General features: G+C 48.1%; 1 protein-coding gene across 1 annotated transcript in view; it reads right to left on the reverse strand.

Moving 5' to 3' along the window:
- Positions 1 to 12651, reverse strand: part of EPHB1 (EPH receptor B1) — a 425223-nt gene that overhangs the window by 75654 nt on the left and 336918 nt on the right. The window contains exons 6-8 of the mRNA XM_034661964.1: positions 10290 to 10414; positions 3816 to 3978; positions 128 to 236 (exon numbers count right to left, since the gene is read on the reverse strand). Of these exons, the coding sequence (XP_034517855.1) occupies positions 128 to 236; positions 3816 to 3978; positions 10290 to 10414 (397 nt within the window). The remainder of the gene's footprint in view (positions 1 to 127; positions 237 to 3815; positions 3979 to 10289; positions 10415 to 12651) is intronic.

Below are 12651 nucleotides of genomic sequence, written 5' to 3' on the forward strand. Positions count from 1 at the left end.
CGCGCTTGACAGCATGTCTGTGAGTGGTTAGGCCCCATCCAGTCTGCATGGCCTGGGAGGGGCCTGCACACACAGAGGGTCCTCCGGGGCCCAAGGTGAGCTGGTGGGAGCAGAAGCAGAGGCCTACCTGCTGCACACAATGGAGATGGCCACCAACGACACCACGAACACCACCCCGGCGGCCGCCGAGCCGGCAATCAGGGGCAGCTGCTCCCTCAGCTCGGACTTGTAGTCATCTAGGTGAAGAAAGAGGCATTAGAGTCCTTCCTGTGTGCCCTTTGCGTACCACTGGGACCCAGTGCATGACCAAAGACAGTACAAATATATATCCACGTGTACTGTGGAGTGCGGCTTCTCCGCGTCAGAGCCGGGAGCCGGCTGAAGCCAAGAGTGACCTGCAAGCGACAAATAGACAAAAACAGCTAAAACCACATGACAGCAGTGACAGAGAGACGCTCAGAACTAAATGCTGATGACAGCCCTCCCACAGCAAAGGTGACTCCCGTCTACATCCCCTCATTTGGAAGGTCTCTCTCGAAGGCCAGTCAGTCATGTTCGGGGCAAGTTTAATGGGAAGACCGAAAACCCCTGCGGGAGGGTCTCCTGAAACACAAAGGTGTTGAAACGCAGCAGAGAGCACAGATTCACGGAGAAGATATTTCCAGAATATTTGCGGCCAGGCAGCGCTGCACCAGGTGCTGTGGGGGATAAAGAAACGGCCAGAAATGGCCGAGCACTCCACAGTCCCCACTCAAGAAGAACGGGGTCAAGGCTTCTGCCAAGGTTAGAACCGTGCTGTATGACGCAGGGGGAGGAGAGGTCCCTGAGTCACAGAGGCCAGCGGAGCTTGCCCAAAGCCTGGCCTTTCCGTGTGCAAGCCCTGTGCTCTTGGACAAAGACTTTAGTCCCTCTGAGCAGCAGACTCCTTTCTGCAATAAATAAATAAATAAATAAATAATCAAATTATGTGAGGCATATTTCACAATGTCTGCACTATCACGGGTGCCCCAAATACTAATACTCTTTGCCCTAATCCGTAGAAACCACTTAGCCCGACTGGCACGATAACAATTGTGGTTCTTCTTTCGCCTGGTACTCAGGATGGAGGCATGTGGAGATCAAGCTTTATATGTTCTATTCCAATGAGGCTTGCCAGGTACGGTAAAAAAAATATGGGCCCACCAGTTAAATTCGATTTCAGATACACAACGAAGAATGTTTTAGTCTAAGTATGCTCCAAACATTGCATGGGAGATACCTGGACTTAAATATTGTTGGTTCTTTGTCTGAAAGTCGAATATTTGGCCGTCCTGTATTTTACCGGGCAGCCCTAATGGCAATAGTTCCTGAGGCGAAGCTCCCCTTGCCCTGCATCAGAATCACCTGAGCGCAATGATTCACCATGACTATCTCCAGGCACCTCCTCAGATCTACCAATCAGAACCTCGGGGTGGAGAGCAGGACATCTGCGTATTTACCAAATACTCTGGGTGGTTCTCACGCTCCTCAGAGTTTAAGAACCATTCTTCAACTCTGTGGGTGGAGAAAGAGACCTCCAAAGACAAGGATGTTGTTCTCGAAGCCACTCCATAGACACCAAGTTTAAAGACTGAGGGTAGAGTTTCAGTTTCCCTCAGCTGAGAGCTTTCTGTAACATACGTTTAAAAAAAAATAATAATTTGGCAAAACAAACAAAAAAAGGAAATTCAAGGAACCACAGTGAAGAATCCACAAAAACATCCCTATAACTTAAAAACTTCATAAAGCAATGTGACCTTTAGTCTTTAAAACTGATTTCTAAAGAGTGAGAAGCTTCAAGAACCAACATGTTTATCTGTACAAGTGTCTTCTTCCGCTCACAGAGTTGAAGGATGACTCAAAAGTTGGGGAGCCTAAGAATCACCTGGACTAAACATGCAGATACCATACTTTATGAACGGGTTTAAAAAAAAAAAAGCAGCTAAGTCAAAACTAGGCACACTGTAGCTAATAGCAGCCTGGGGCCACGGTGGCTCTGTTGCCATGTGGTGGTCCCCTGCCCAAAGCGTGGTCTTTGACTCTGGGCAGAATCCCACAGGTCCTCCCTGTCCAATGACCCTGTCACTGATCATCCTTCAGACTCACCTCTGTGCTGAAGACAGGGCCCGAAGCCTCAGTGAACTTAATTACTACCGATGTGCGAACCTCAGTCATGAAGATAAATACTCCTGAATTTGGCCACTTACCAAAACTCTCTTACATTTAGCCCCTCTTGGGTTTATAAAACTTAACTGCCAAATGTAAAAGGAATAGTCTTCTTGGGAGAAATTTGTTACTTCTTGATTTGTCTAGCAGAATTGCCCAGAGACCAGGGCTCAGAGCATTCTGAGTTTTGGGTTTTTAATCCTGTGTACTTCCTGATGCCAAAGTGCCCATAAATCGAGAGGGTAAGTGAGGTGCAAAGAGGGGACAGAGTCCTTCAGGAACAGGAGACAGCCTGCATTCTTTTCATACCGGCAGCATTATTAATCTGAATGAACTGGCTCGCCTTTCCATTCCAACCCACCATCCTCAAAATAGGAGTGAAGATTCACCTAAAAAAATAAAAAAACCTCAAAACGGGTTGTAAACGCCAATCCTATAGAAACCAGACAACTCATGTGAAGGCATCCCGGTACAAATCACTGGGAAGGCGCAGACCTCCATGGGGGCAGCCCCCTCCCAGCTCGGGGGCAGAGCCCTCACGCTACAATGCCCACCAGCATCGGCTTCTTCGAAACTTTTCCCAAGAAAAAGCACGTTATGGTTTTCACATGAAATCATCTGATTTTTAAAATGCTTCTGGTGAATTTTTAAATTGTTAAAAATTGTGAGTCAACATAAAACCTTAAGTCCTACCACATGCCTAGTCAGAGAGTGCTTGCCTAGGATAAAATGTTCTGGAAGGGAAGACTATTTTGTATATAATGTAAATAATAAGTGAAAAATTAAAAGGCTTGCAGTTGAAGAGGGTGAGAATAGACTGATATTTGGAAAACTATCAGGCAACAGCTCATAAATGCATAACGAAGGTAGATAGTAAGTAGATAAACAGAAGCACGCACCATGGTAAATGGCTGGCTAAGGGAGGGAGTGAGCACAGGCAGGTAACCCACGCTCGATGCTCAGGCTCCACGGAAACCAGATTTTCGTCACCATTCAAAAGGACGGTCTCAGAGGACTGGGAGAGATCGTTATAATAGGGAACTAACAAAGCCCGAAGGTGGAAGTATTTTGGGTGACAGACTTTCTGGCCTTGGGGACGGTTTGGAACACAGTGTCTGTTATCTCTAGTGACACATGAACAGAACCTACTGGAGCCCCATATGAAGCTGCTTCGAATGAGCTGAGATGCTGGGTAGGAGGGACCCCCGATGTTGCCCCTCTGTTTCCTTCCTGGAGACCTTGGCTCCTGCAGTTAGGCTCAGCTCCCAGTCCCCCAGAGAGGGGGTGAAGTGGGAGTGAGGGTAAAAGAGCAGAGGCACCGGGCCCTGATCCAGAGGCAGGAGGGCACATGGCCCCCAAGATACGTGTGGGTCTCACTGCCGTGACCTCTCTGCATGTGGTGCAGAGACCCTTCGAGGGCAAACCCATGAGATGCTAGGAGAGAAGTAGGCCAGACTTCAGACAGATGCCCTGCCTTGTGAATTATGTTGTGTGCAGGGCCCCTCTGGAGGCAAGGGAATGGCACTGGAATCCAGTGAGAGGTTGGCATTGGGCTGCGAGGACAGCCTTTCGCGGCTTCTTCCCCTCCCCCAAGTGCTGGCCCTGTACCAGTTTCCTGGCCCGCCTCTTACCATCCGTCAGCGTCTGGAAGCACATCTTGCCGCTGAACTTGCCATAGCCGGCCACCGTGCGGGCACGCACTTGTACCACGTACACCATGCCGGGCCGTAGGCCATCGATCCGTGCCGTGTTGGTCTGGCTCCTGGCCATGGAGGAGTTGAACTCATTGTGCTCCTGAAAAAGAGCGAGAAGCGCGTCTGCAGCCTGTTCCTGAGAGCGGCATCCACACCTGCTGCGCCCTGGAGCACCCAGGCCCCGTCCGTTAGAAGCCGTCACCAGCCCCAGGCCTTCTCTCTGAAGGGGGGACAGTCCGGCCTGGACCAAGGGAACGAAGAATCAGCTGCATGTCGTGAGGCGGTGGTGCTCTAAAAAAGAAGGCTCTGAGCGAATGGCTAGGCTCTCAGGGCCTGGCTGGGGGGCTGTCATTCTCTGCCCCTTCCCCTCCAGGGTTCGTTAGAGAATAACAAGGCACATACAGCTTTGCAAAATGCTGTGGCGTCTCTGAGGTCAGTAGAAGCGAACTGGACAACACTTGCCCTTTGCCTTGCTCCTCCCGAGGCCTCGTCTTTTCTCTCCTCACTCAAGATCTCCCGGTCACTCCTCACCATGGCTATTCTAGATCACCCCTTACGCTCCCTCAAGTCCTAGTCCTTAGCTGAGGGACTTAGTGTCCACTCCGAGGCCTGAGGCCACTCTGGACTACCTCCCTTATCTTCTCTGCCTTCACTGGGGCCTGTGTCTGTCCGTCTGGTTTGGGAGGGCATGCACCTTCTCCCTGGAGAGCAGACCCTGTCCCTTCACACCTATTCAGGGGGTCAGGCCCCTGCCCCCTTCACTCTCTCCGGCACCTTCTGCCCTGTCTTCTACAGTCCCTGGTATCCGCACGTGACTGTCCTCTGGTGTGTACAAATGTTGCTCCTGTTTCTCATCCTTCTGACTCCTCTGCCCGTGGCGGGTGCCCTTCAAGGCTGCTTCCTCTTTGCTGCTGATGCTATGTAACCTCTGGTTTGTGCCAAGACTTTTGTAGCCTCTCATTTTTTCTGCTACTCCCACCCCACCAAATCCCAACTTTACTTCTAAAAAAGATCTCTGACCTTCCCTAAAGTTATTACCAGATAAAAACAAAGCTCCTATATCTAGGTTGACAGGCCCTTCATAATGAAGCAATTCTAATCTCACATCCCCCAAATCGCCATCTCGCTGTCCCTCTAGGAACCACACCCTGCCCCAGGGCCTTCGCTTAGGCTGTTTTCCCAGTCTGAAATGCCTCTCTCCAGTGCTCCTCTGCACCCTGCAGGTTACCTCTGCCCACCCCTCTAAGGCCCCCTCTTCCAAGAAGGCTTCCCATGGACTCTCTCCATTGTTCTTCTTTATCATTACACCCTACCCTCAGCTCCCGCCTATATACCAGCCCGGCCTCTGGTCATTTCCATGGGCACACCTTAGAGATTATGGGTTATCTCCAAGTGTGCAGGAACAAAAGTTTGAGTCTGGGCCTGCCCCTGTCTGTACCAACAATCTTAGAGAAAAATGGGGACATCAGTGCAAATAAAGAGCCTGGGTCACTGAGAGGGAAGCCCCCAAGTCCAATGTGCCCATCTGGGGTTCTGTGATCAGTTCTAGGCACAATGGTTTAAAAAGCATGGTGACAAATGAGGGGAAAGCTGACGGCAAGAGGTGTGTAAGCCACATCCTCAGACAAGCCACAGAAGTTTGGGGAATTGAGCCAGGACAAAAGAATACAGTGCAATGATTTAAAAAAAAAAAAGGCCATTGTTTTAAAACATGTAAAAGTCTACTTTCCAAAGACAAGGGTGACCTGATGTGTACTCACTCAATCATTTGGCCAGGCAGGCGCATTTATGACACACTACCATGTGCTGGGAGCTATACACGGGCTGCAGGGACCAAGGCATGGGCCCTCTCCTTGGGGATATGACATCTTGTGGGACAGACCAGCAAATGAACAGATGCCGACAGCAGTGCTGACTGAGTGACTAGGCAGAAGGTGGCTTGGGGGGCTGTAGGGGAACAGCAGAAGGTCACCCAGCTCAGGTAGATAAGGAGATTGACTCAACATTGGTTGAGTCATGACAGGTGAAAGAAATTGGCCACGTGGAGAAATGTGGAGAGTGAGAACTGAATAGAATGTGTGAGAGCAAAGCCTAAAGAGATTCAGGAGCCTGCAAGCAATCGGGCCTATTTGGAGTGTGGTGACATGTGGGGTGGTGACAAATGCTTCAGAAGCAGGCTAAGGGACCACAGCTAGAGGCCAGCTTGAAGAGACAGTAGAAGGTTACATGCTTGTCCTCACAGAGTGGTGAGCCATCGGCCTCTGGGAAGGACTGCTGGGGAGGGACAGCCCCTCCATCATTTGATCTATTTAAAAAGGAGGAGGACTCCCCCCCGCCCCCACCACCAATCAGGGATCCGGCAGAAAGAAGGCCGTCCGCTATAGAAGGGATATCATCCAGAACTTTGGTCATTACTGTCTTGACACACTGGAGATCTGAGACCTGAAGCTATAAAAATCACCTCATCACCTTGCAAATTAGGACAAAATCCCATCGCTACAAAATCCAGGTAGCGGGCAGCTGTCTGGAGTCTCTGGTTTTACTGGAATCTGTGGCATTAGGCTCTGCTTGAAGGAAGTAAAACACTGACTGGGCAGCTCTTTGACTGAAAACTGTCTGTTGGTGTATTGATATTTGGGTTGTGAGGACAAAAACATTACTCCATAATCACTTTACAGCCCACACATTCTTCAAGAAGTTCAGTGATTAAAATGAGTATTCGTCCTTGTTCCCCTTCAAAACCATTAATCAACTTAGACAAATGAGTGAGAGTGAAGAGCATGGTTGCTTGCTTTTCTTTCTTTCTTTTTTTTTTTTTTTTGGTCCCATGATTGATGTTATAAGCATGGGAGAGGTAGCGACCAGAGCTGTTGAGGGCAGACACCATGGTTCCCATCCCCGACAGGCAGCCCAGGGCTGGCACCAAACTGCCTGGGCGCTCAACCATTCAGAGCTAAATGAATGAATAAACACCACACTTCAGACCAGTTATTTGAACCAATCGATAGAGCACAAGATATTGCCAAGGTCTGAAAGGGTTTCTAGGAGAAAATGATCCTAAAATGTGAAGGGTAGAAATTCCCAAGGCCTGAACCAGCCCATTCTGGCCTGGACAGTTATTATGAAGAGTGAGTAAACATCGAGACACTTAATCATGAAGACAGCTGAGAGCAGATGTAGATGGTTTGCCTACAAGCGCTGACACCAGGAGTGAAAAGTGCTACAAGACAGTAAACAAGAGAGAATGATGAATGGAAGCGTATTAAAATGGGAAGGAGATGAACATGGCGAGGCTCTGGGAGTGTCATCAGCCCGATGGCATCTGAGCTCTCTATTAATGAGCTATTGGAGGAGGCAAAAGCCTCATTGATTCTATTCACAGAGCTGAAATGGAAAGGTGTTCCAAGTGCAAATCGAGAGGGTCATGTGAGGTGGGAGACCCAGGGAGGGTTTTCAGGGGTTGGAAAACTACAGGCCAGCTCCTGGTTTTTGTAAATAAAGTTTTATTGGCACCCAGCCATGCCCACCTTCTGATATATTGTGCACGACTGTTTTCTTCTACAACGGCAAGTTGAGTAGTCGGGACAGAGACTATATGGCCACAGACTTAAATATTTCCTATCTGGCCCTTTACGCAAAAAATCTGCTGACTCCTGGCCTAGAAGAAGTGGCACAGAATGGTTTTGTTTCTTTGGATTGAATCCAGGATATCTACCAGGGCCGAGTTCTCCTGTGTTTGCATCTTCTAAAGACAGGATTCACTGGCCTTGTTGGAGCAGGGGGGCAGATCATTCTGCTTAGAAGCATTTGGATTTAAATGAAGGTGCACTCTCTTATTTCAGAGGCCACACTGATTTTGAGACCCTCAGCGTCAGCATGATTGTTATCCAGTTCCACACTGAGCTCAGGAGTTTGCGCCATGGAAATACAATAACAACGTCCGTACTTCTGGTTCGTCGTGGTTACAGGTAAGTCAGTGGACCTTCCTGGGACTTAGTGCCATCATCTATAAACTGGTTACACCTGGCTTGCAAACATCTTTCTTTTATTTCGTTTAAGGATCAGAGCTAATGTATCGGTGACTATCTGGCACATAATAGTTACTCAATATACGATAAATTATGATCTCTGTGGTTATTTCAAAATACCCTCACAGGGTAACGTCTTTTTCTTTATTTGCATTAGAAATGGTCCAGGCAATGTAACATCTTACAGTCAAGCACTTTATAAGTGAAGTCTAGAATTCCATAGTAAGGTGCTGAAAGGTAACCAATGCTTTGGCAAAGAATCTTCCATGTTTCCAAGGAAAGCATTCTCTCCTCTGGAGGGAGGACAATAATTTGCTTCACTGAGGTGTGGAAGCTGCCTCAGGCATTGAGCTGCCATGCATGTGTGTCTGTTAATAATTAGTATAAATTACTGAGAAGTAGGGACGTGGTCTGAAATGGGAGAATAAGCTTCCTTCACAGCGTCAGAAGTTGAAGTTAATTACTGTGTTGCAAAGGAGGAGGTCTGCATGTAAAGGGAAAAGTAGCCGAGGAGCTGGGGAGTGAGGGTCCTGCTTCCCAAGGCAGTCATGCTCCGCTCTTCAACACCGCCTCCATGCCTGAGGGCTGAGGGTCTCCACCCCTGATCGTCCTTCTATTTCCAATGCCCTGCTGGGTGATTCCGCCAGCCTCAAGGATTTCATACCATTTATATACCGACAACTTCCAGATGGGCCTGTCCAAGCTGGTCCTCTCTTCTGAACTGCAGACATGGACGTCTAGCTGCCTGCTCTCCTTGGCGATCTCAGAGGTGTTTTAGCCATTGAGCTGAACTTCTGTCCCTTCCCTTACCCCAAGCATGCTCTACCACAGCAAGCCCCCTTCTAGGTCAATGATGGTTAGGGACATCTTCCAGCAGGCCAGGCACAAACCTTCCCACATCTGAAGTCCAACCTGCTAGAAATCCCGCCACCCTGTCTTTGGTTTCTGTACCTGGAATTGACTCTGTTTTCCTGGCCCTCTCCTTCCATCCCAATCAAGCCACCATCATCCTTGTTCTAGCTGACTGTAATCTAGCAGGTTGGTTTTTAATGGGACAGCTGAATGATCCTCTTCAAACATAACTCAGATTTTGTCTCTCCTCTGCGGCGAACCCTGCTATGGATCCTCATCTCACTCGGTGGGAAAGCTGAAATTCTAACGTCCGGCACGATCACCTCCCCTGCTTACCTCTCTCACCTATCTGCTACTTTCCCATTGCTTGTACCACTCTGGTCATGCTGGTCTTCTTCCTGCTCCTAGAGTCACTGGTCATGACCTTGCCTCAGGGCCGTTGCATAGGCCAGTTGCCCGGTTGCCTCTCTCTCCCCTGCTTCTGCACCTCTTTCAAGTCTTGGAACCTACCTGCTCCAAGAGGCCTACCTTTATCATCCTACTTAATTCTGCAACCTGCTCCTCCCCCAAACCTGACCCTCCTGGTCCCATTTACCATTCTCTGCCTTTTCTATTTCCCTCTGCATGATTCATTTGCTAACATACTATATGATCTCCTTATTTGTTGTGCTCATTTTCTGTCTCCTTCTGTTAGAAAGTAAGCCCCATGAGGGCAGGAATCTTTCTTTAGATTGTTATTATATTCTAGAATAATACTTGCCAAATAGCAGGCACTCAGTAAATACTTGCAGAACAAGTAAATGAATCTGCTGTTTTTACAAACAATGTGTTGGGTCAGTATTTTCCTGGGATTTTGCAAATGTTACAGTTTAACATGGTGCTTCCCCCACAGAGACCCAGGGGACCAGCTCCATAAGGCCCAATTTCCCTTCTCTTGGCAGTGTGTGGCCTGCTGCAGGCCCCCGGAACAGCTGCTAAAGAACAGTCAGTAGATAATACACAAATTTCTATTTCTAATACTTTCTATCTCATCCTTTTAAATTTCCATTTACATATTTTTAATCTCTATAAATATACTAGCATGGCAGTACAAGCATATGATTTATAAATAAACAGACTTATATTGGAAAACATGATCAAACATTTTGGAAAACACTGGTCTACAAAACCACAAAGTCTTAGGAAGTTTAGGGGACACCCGGCATTTTCTTGGCATCTGCGTTAATACAGCAAACACGCAACTGGGAAAATGGCATTGGTTCTGCCCATACGAGCCCACTGAGCTGTTCAGACAGCAGGTGGTAGTTTGGAAGATTCTCTCCCGAGTTGGTCCAGAAGGTGTCCAGACTTTGGAGAGCTTTGCCAAGGAAGACCCAACAAACTCTCCCAAGGAGCCTCTGGCCTCCATCGGCTGACTCTTCCCCACCTCAGGACTTCCTCCAGCCTGCCCACTTGTGCCGTCCACGGGCCACCGTCCACTGAATAATAGCTGGCCCCGTGTCTTGCAAGCCTGTGGGCAGAGCTGGCTCACCTTCTCATAGTACCGGATCTCATAGTCCAGGATGATACCATTGGGCTGCTCCGGCTGTGGCCAGGACAAGGTGATGCTCTTCATGGTGGCGCTGACCTGGTGCATGATGGGAACAGTGGAAGGGGCTGTGGAGAGAGCAAAAGACAGGGCAGGTGAACAGACCCTAGATTAGGTGGCAGGCGTCGTCTTTCAGACATAAATGAGGAGAGGTGTCTCTGGGTTTAAAGCTGCCCTTTCTTTCTCACCAGCAGAGCTGATGTGCAGAACTTCCTGTAGGTTTTGCATAATGAATGGAGTACAGATAACAAAGGACAGAAAAGGTGATAATTTAGGACAGGGGGACATATACGAGGGCAGGGCTGGAATGTGCACGGTGTTTTTTGCGCAGGGAAGAGAAAGGCTTGACCAAAACGAGATGGCTGGAGGAATCCCATGAAAACAGTGTGGCCTGGGGAAGCTGGAGCCATTTAGGGAGCATGTGACAAATAGGGCAAGTCTAGGCTTCCGACAGACAGTGGGACAAGAGGGACAAGGGAAAGTTTTTGAACAGAAGGTGGTGAAGGAATATCAGTCTTGTGTTAATGGCAGAGCTGCCGTAGAGAAGAGAACCTGGAGAGAGGGATATTAGTGAGAGACTAGAACTGGTCAGTGCAGAATTACTGCAATACAAAGGAATGTTCTAGCAAACATCTCTTTCTGACACTGCATGCAAGATTTTGCTTCCCTTCAAAGGAAAGAGAGGAGGTGTCTCTCAAAAAGACATGAACACAGACCAACAACCGAGTTCATTGAGATTTCTGCCAGAGTTTTCCAAATGAGGACATTTGCAATAAAGAACTCACAAATATAAATGAAGAAATGATACCCAAACCAAACATTTGGAAACAGGATAATAATTCCACAATCTGTGAAGTGATTCCAAAATCTCTAGGAGCTGTGGCTTCATACTTGGGTAGCTCTCACCAATTTGCATGTCTTCCTATCCTTATCCGAAATTTGTCTTCTTCTCAACGGTCTCAGTTCCACTGACTAAAGTAATAGAGAATGTTCCTTCTTCCACAGAATGGCTTGTCAAATAGCTAAAGAAACTAGTTAGGTCTCCCCTGAGTTTTTCCTGATGAAAAGAACGGCCAGATACTATGAACATTTCTCCCATGACATGCTGCCACCTGAAGTGGCTCTTTTCCAAATGGGGCTCATGTTGTCTTTTTAGGCATGTGGCCCAGAGCTGAATCCAATTCTCCCACTGCTGTTTAAGAAGCAAAAATTAGGGTAAAACTAATATCTTCCATGATCTGTGTACTATACATCTGTTAACATGACCATCAGCCTTTTTTGCATCAAGAACACAACCCTGCCATTCAACTCTGAAATCACTGTCAGATACAAACTTTAGGTTTTCTCATGATGTGCTCCTCCACTTTTGTTTGTAGAGTTGGCTTTTGGCTTTGACTACAGGGATTTACATGTATGTTTTTACCTTTATGGTGTAACATTTGCTTTGGCCTATGAATCTGGTAAACTGAAATAATTTTTGATCCTGATTCAACCACCAAATGCACCTTCTCTTCCTCCTAACTTAGCATCATGGCCAAGGTCCATTAATGAACTAATTAAACAAATGTTCACTGAGCATCTGCCACGTGCCAGTCACCGTTCTGGGTTCTAGAGATTCCATAGTGAATGAAAGAAAATTTCTTGTCCTCATGGAGTTTATTTTCTAGTGGAGGGATTCAGAGGCCAGATGTAATCAACCAATCACAAGGGATGTAAAAATATTAAGTAACAAAGGAACAAATGGAGCAGAGGAGAAGGGTCAGAGAATGCCTAAGTGTAGGAGGCCGGCTGGGAGAAGGCCGTAGTTCTGAATCACCGGATCAGCAAGGCCTTGCCTGAGAAGTAGATGCAGAGGCACGGGGTTGACGGAGGGGAGGAAGCCACGTGGACACCTGGGAGAAGAGCATTTGAGAGGGAAAAGCCAGGGCAACGGTTCTAACCTGGAGCAGCCTGGTGCTCCAGACAAGCAGCGAAGAGCCAGTGGGGCTGAAGCAGAGATGAGGCCACAGATGATGGCTTCTACCCTGAGTGAGAGGGAGAGCCACGGGAGGGTGGCAAACAGAGGGGTGACATAATCTGACTTGCACCTTAACAGCATCACCCTCTGCTGCGTTGCAAATAGAATACAGGGGCCATGCCAAAGCGGAAAGTTCTCGCTTCACACTATTGCAAGGATCCAGCTGCAAGACTGTGGCTACTCGGACCAGGTTCGGAGCGTGGAGGTGGTGAGAATGGGGGTGGTCAGATTCTGAATACATTTAGCACATCTCACTGGATGTGGGATGGGGAAGAAACAGAAGAGCCC

Source organism: Ailuropoda melanoleuca, chromosome 6 (assembly GCF_002007445.2).
Source record: "Ailuropoda melanoleuca isolate Jingjing chromosome 6, ASM200744v2, whole genome shotgun sequence".
Lineage (NCBI taxonomy): Eukaryota > Metazoa > Chordata > Mammalia > Carnivora > Ursidae > Ailuropoda > Ailuropoda melanoleuca.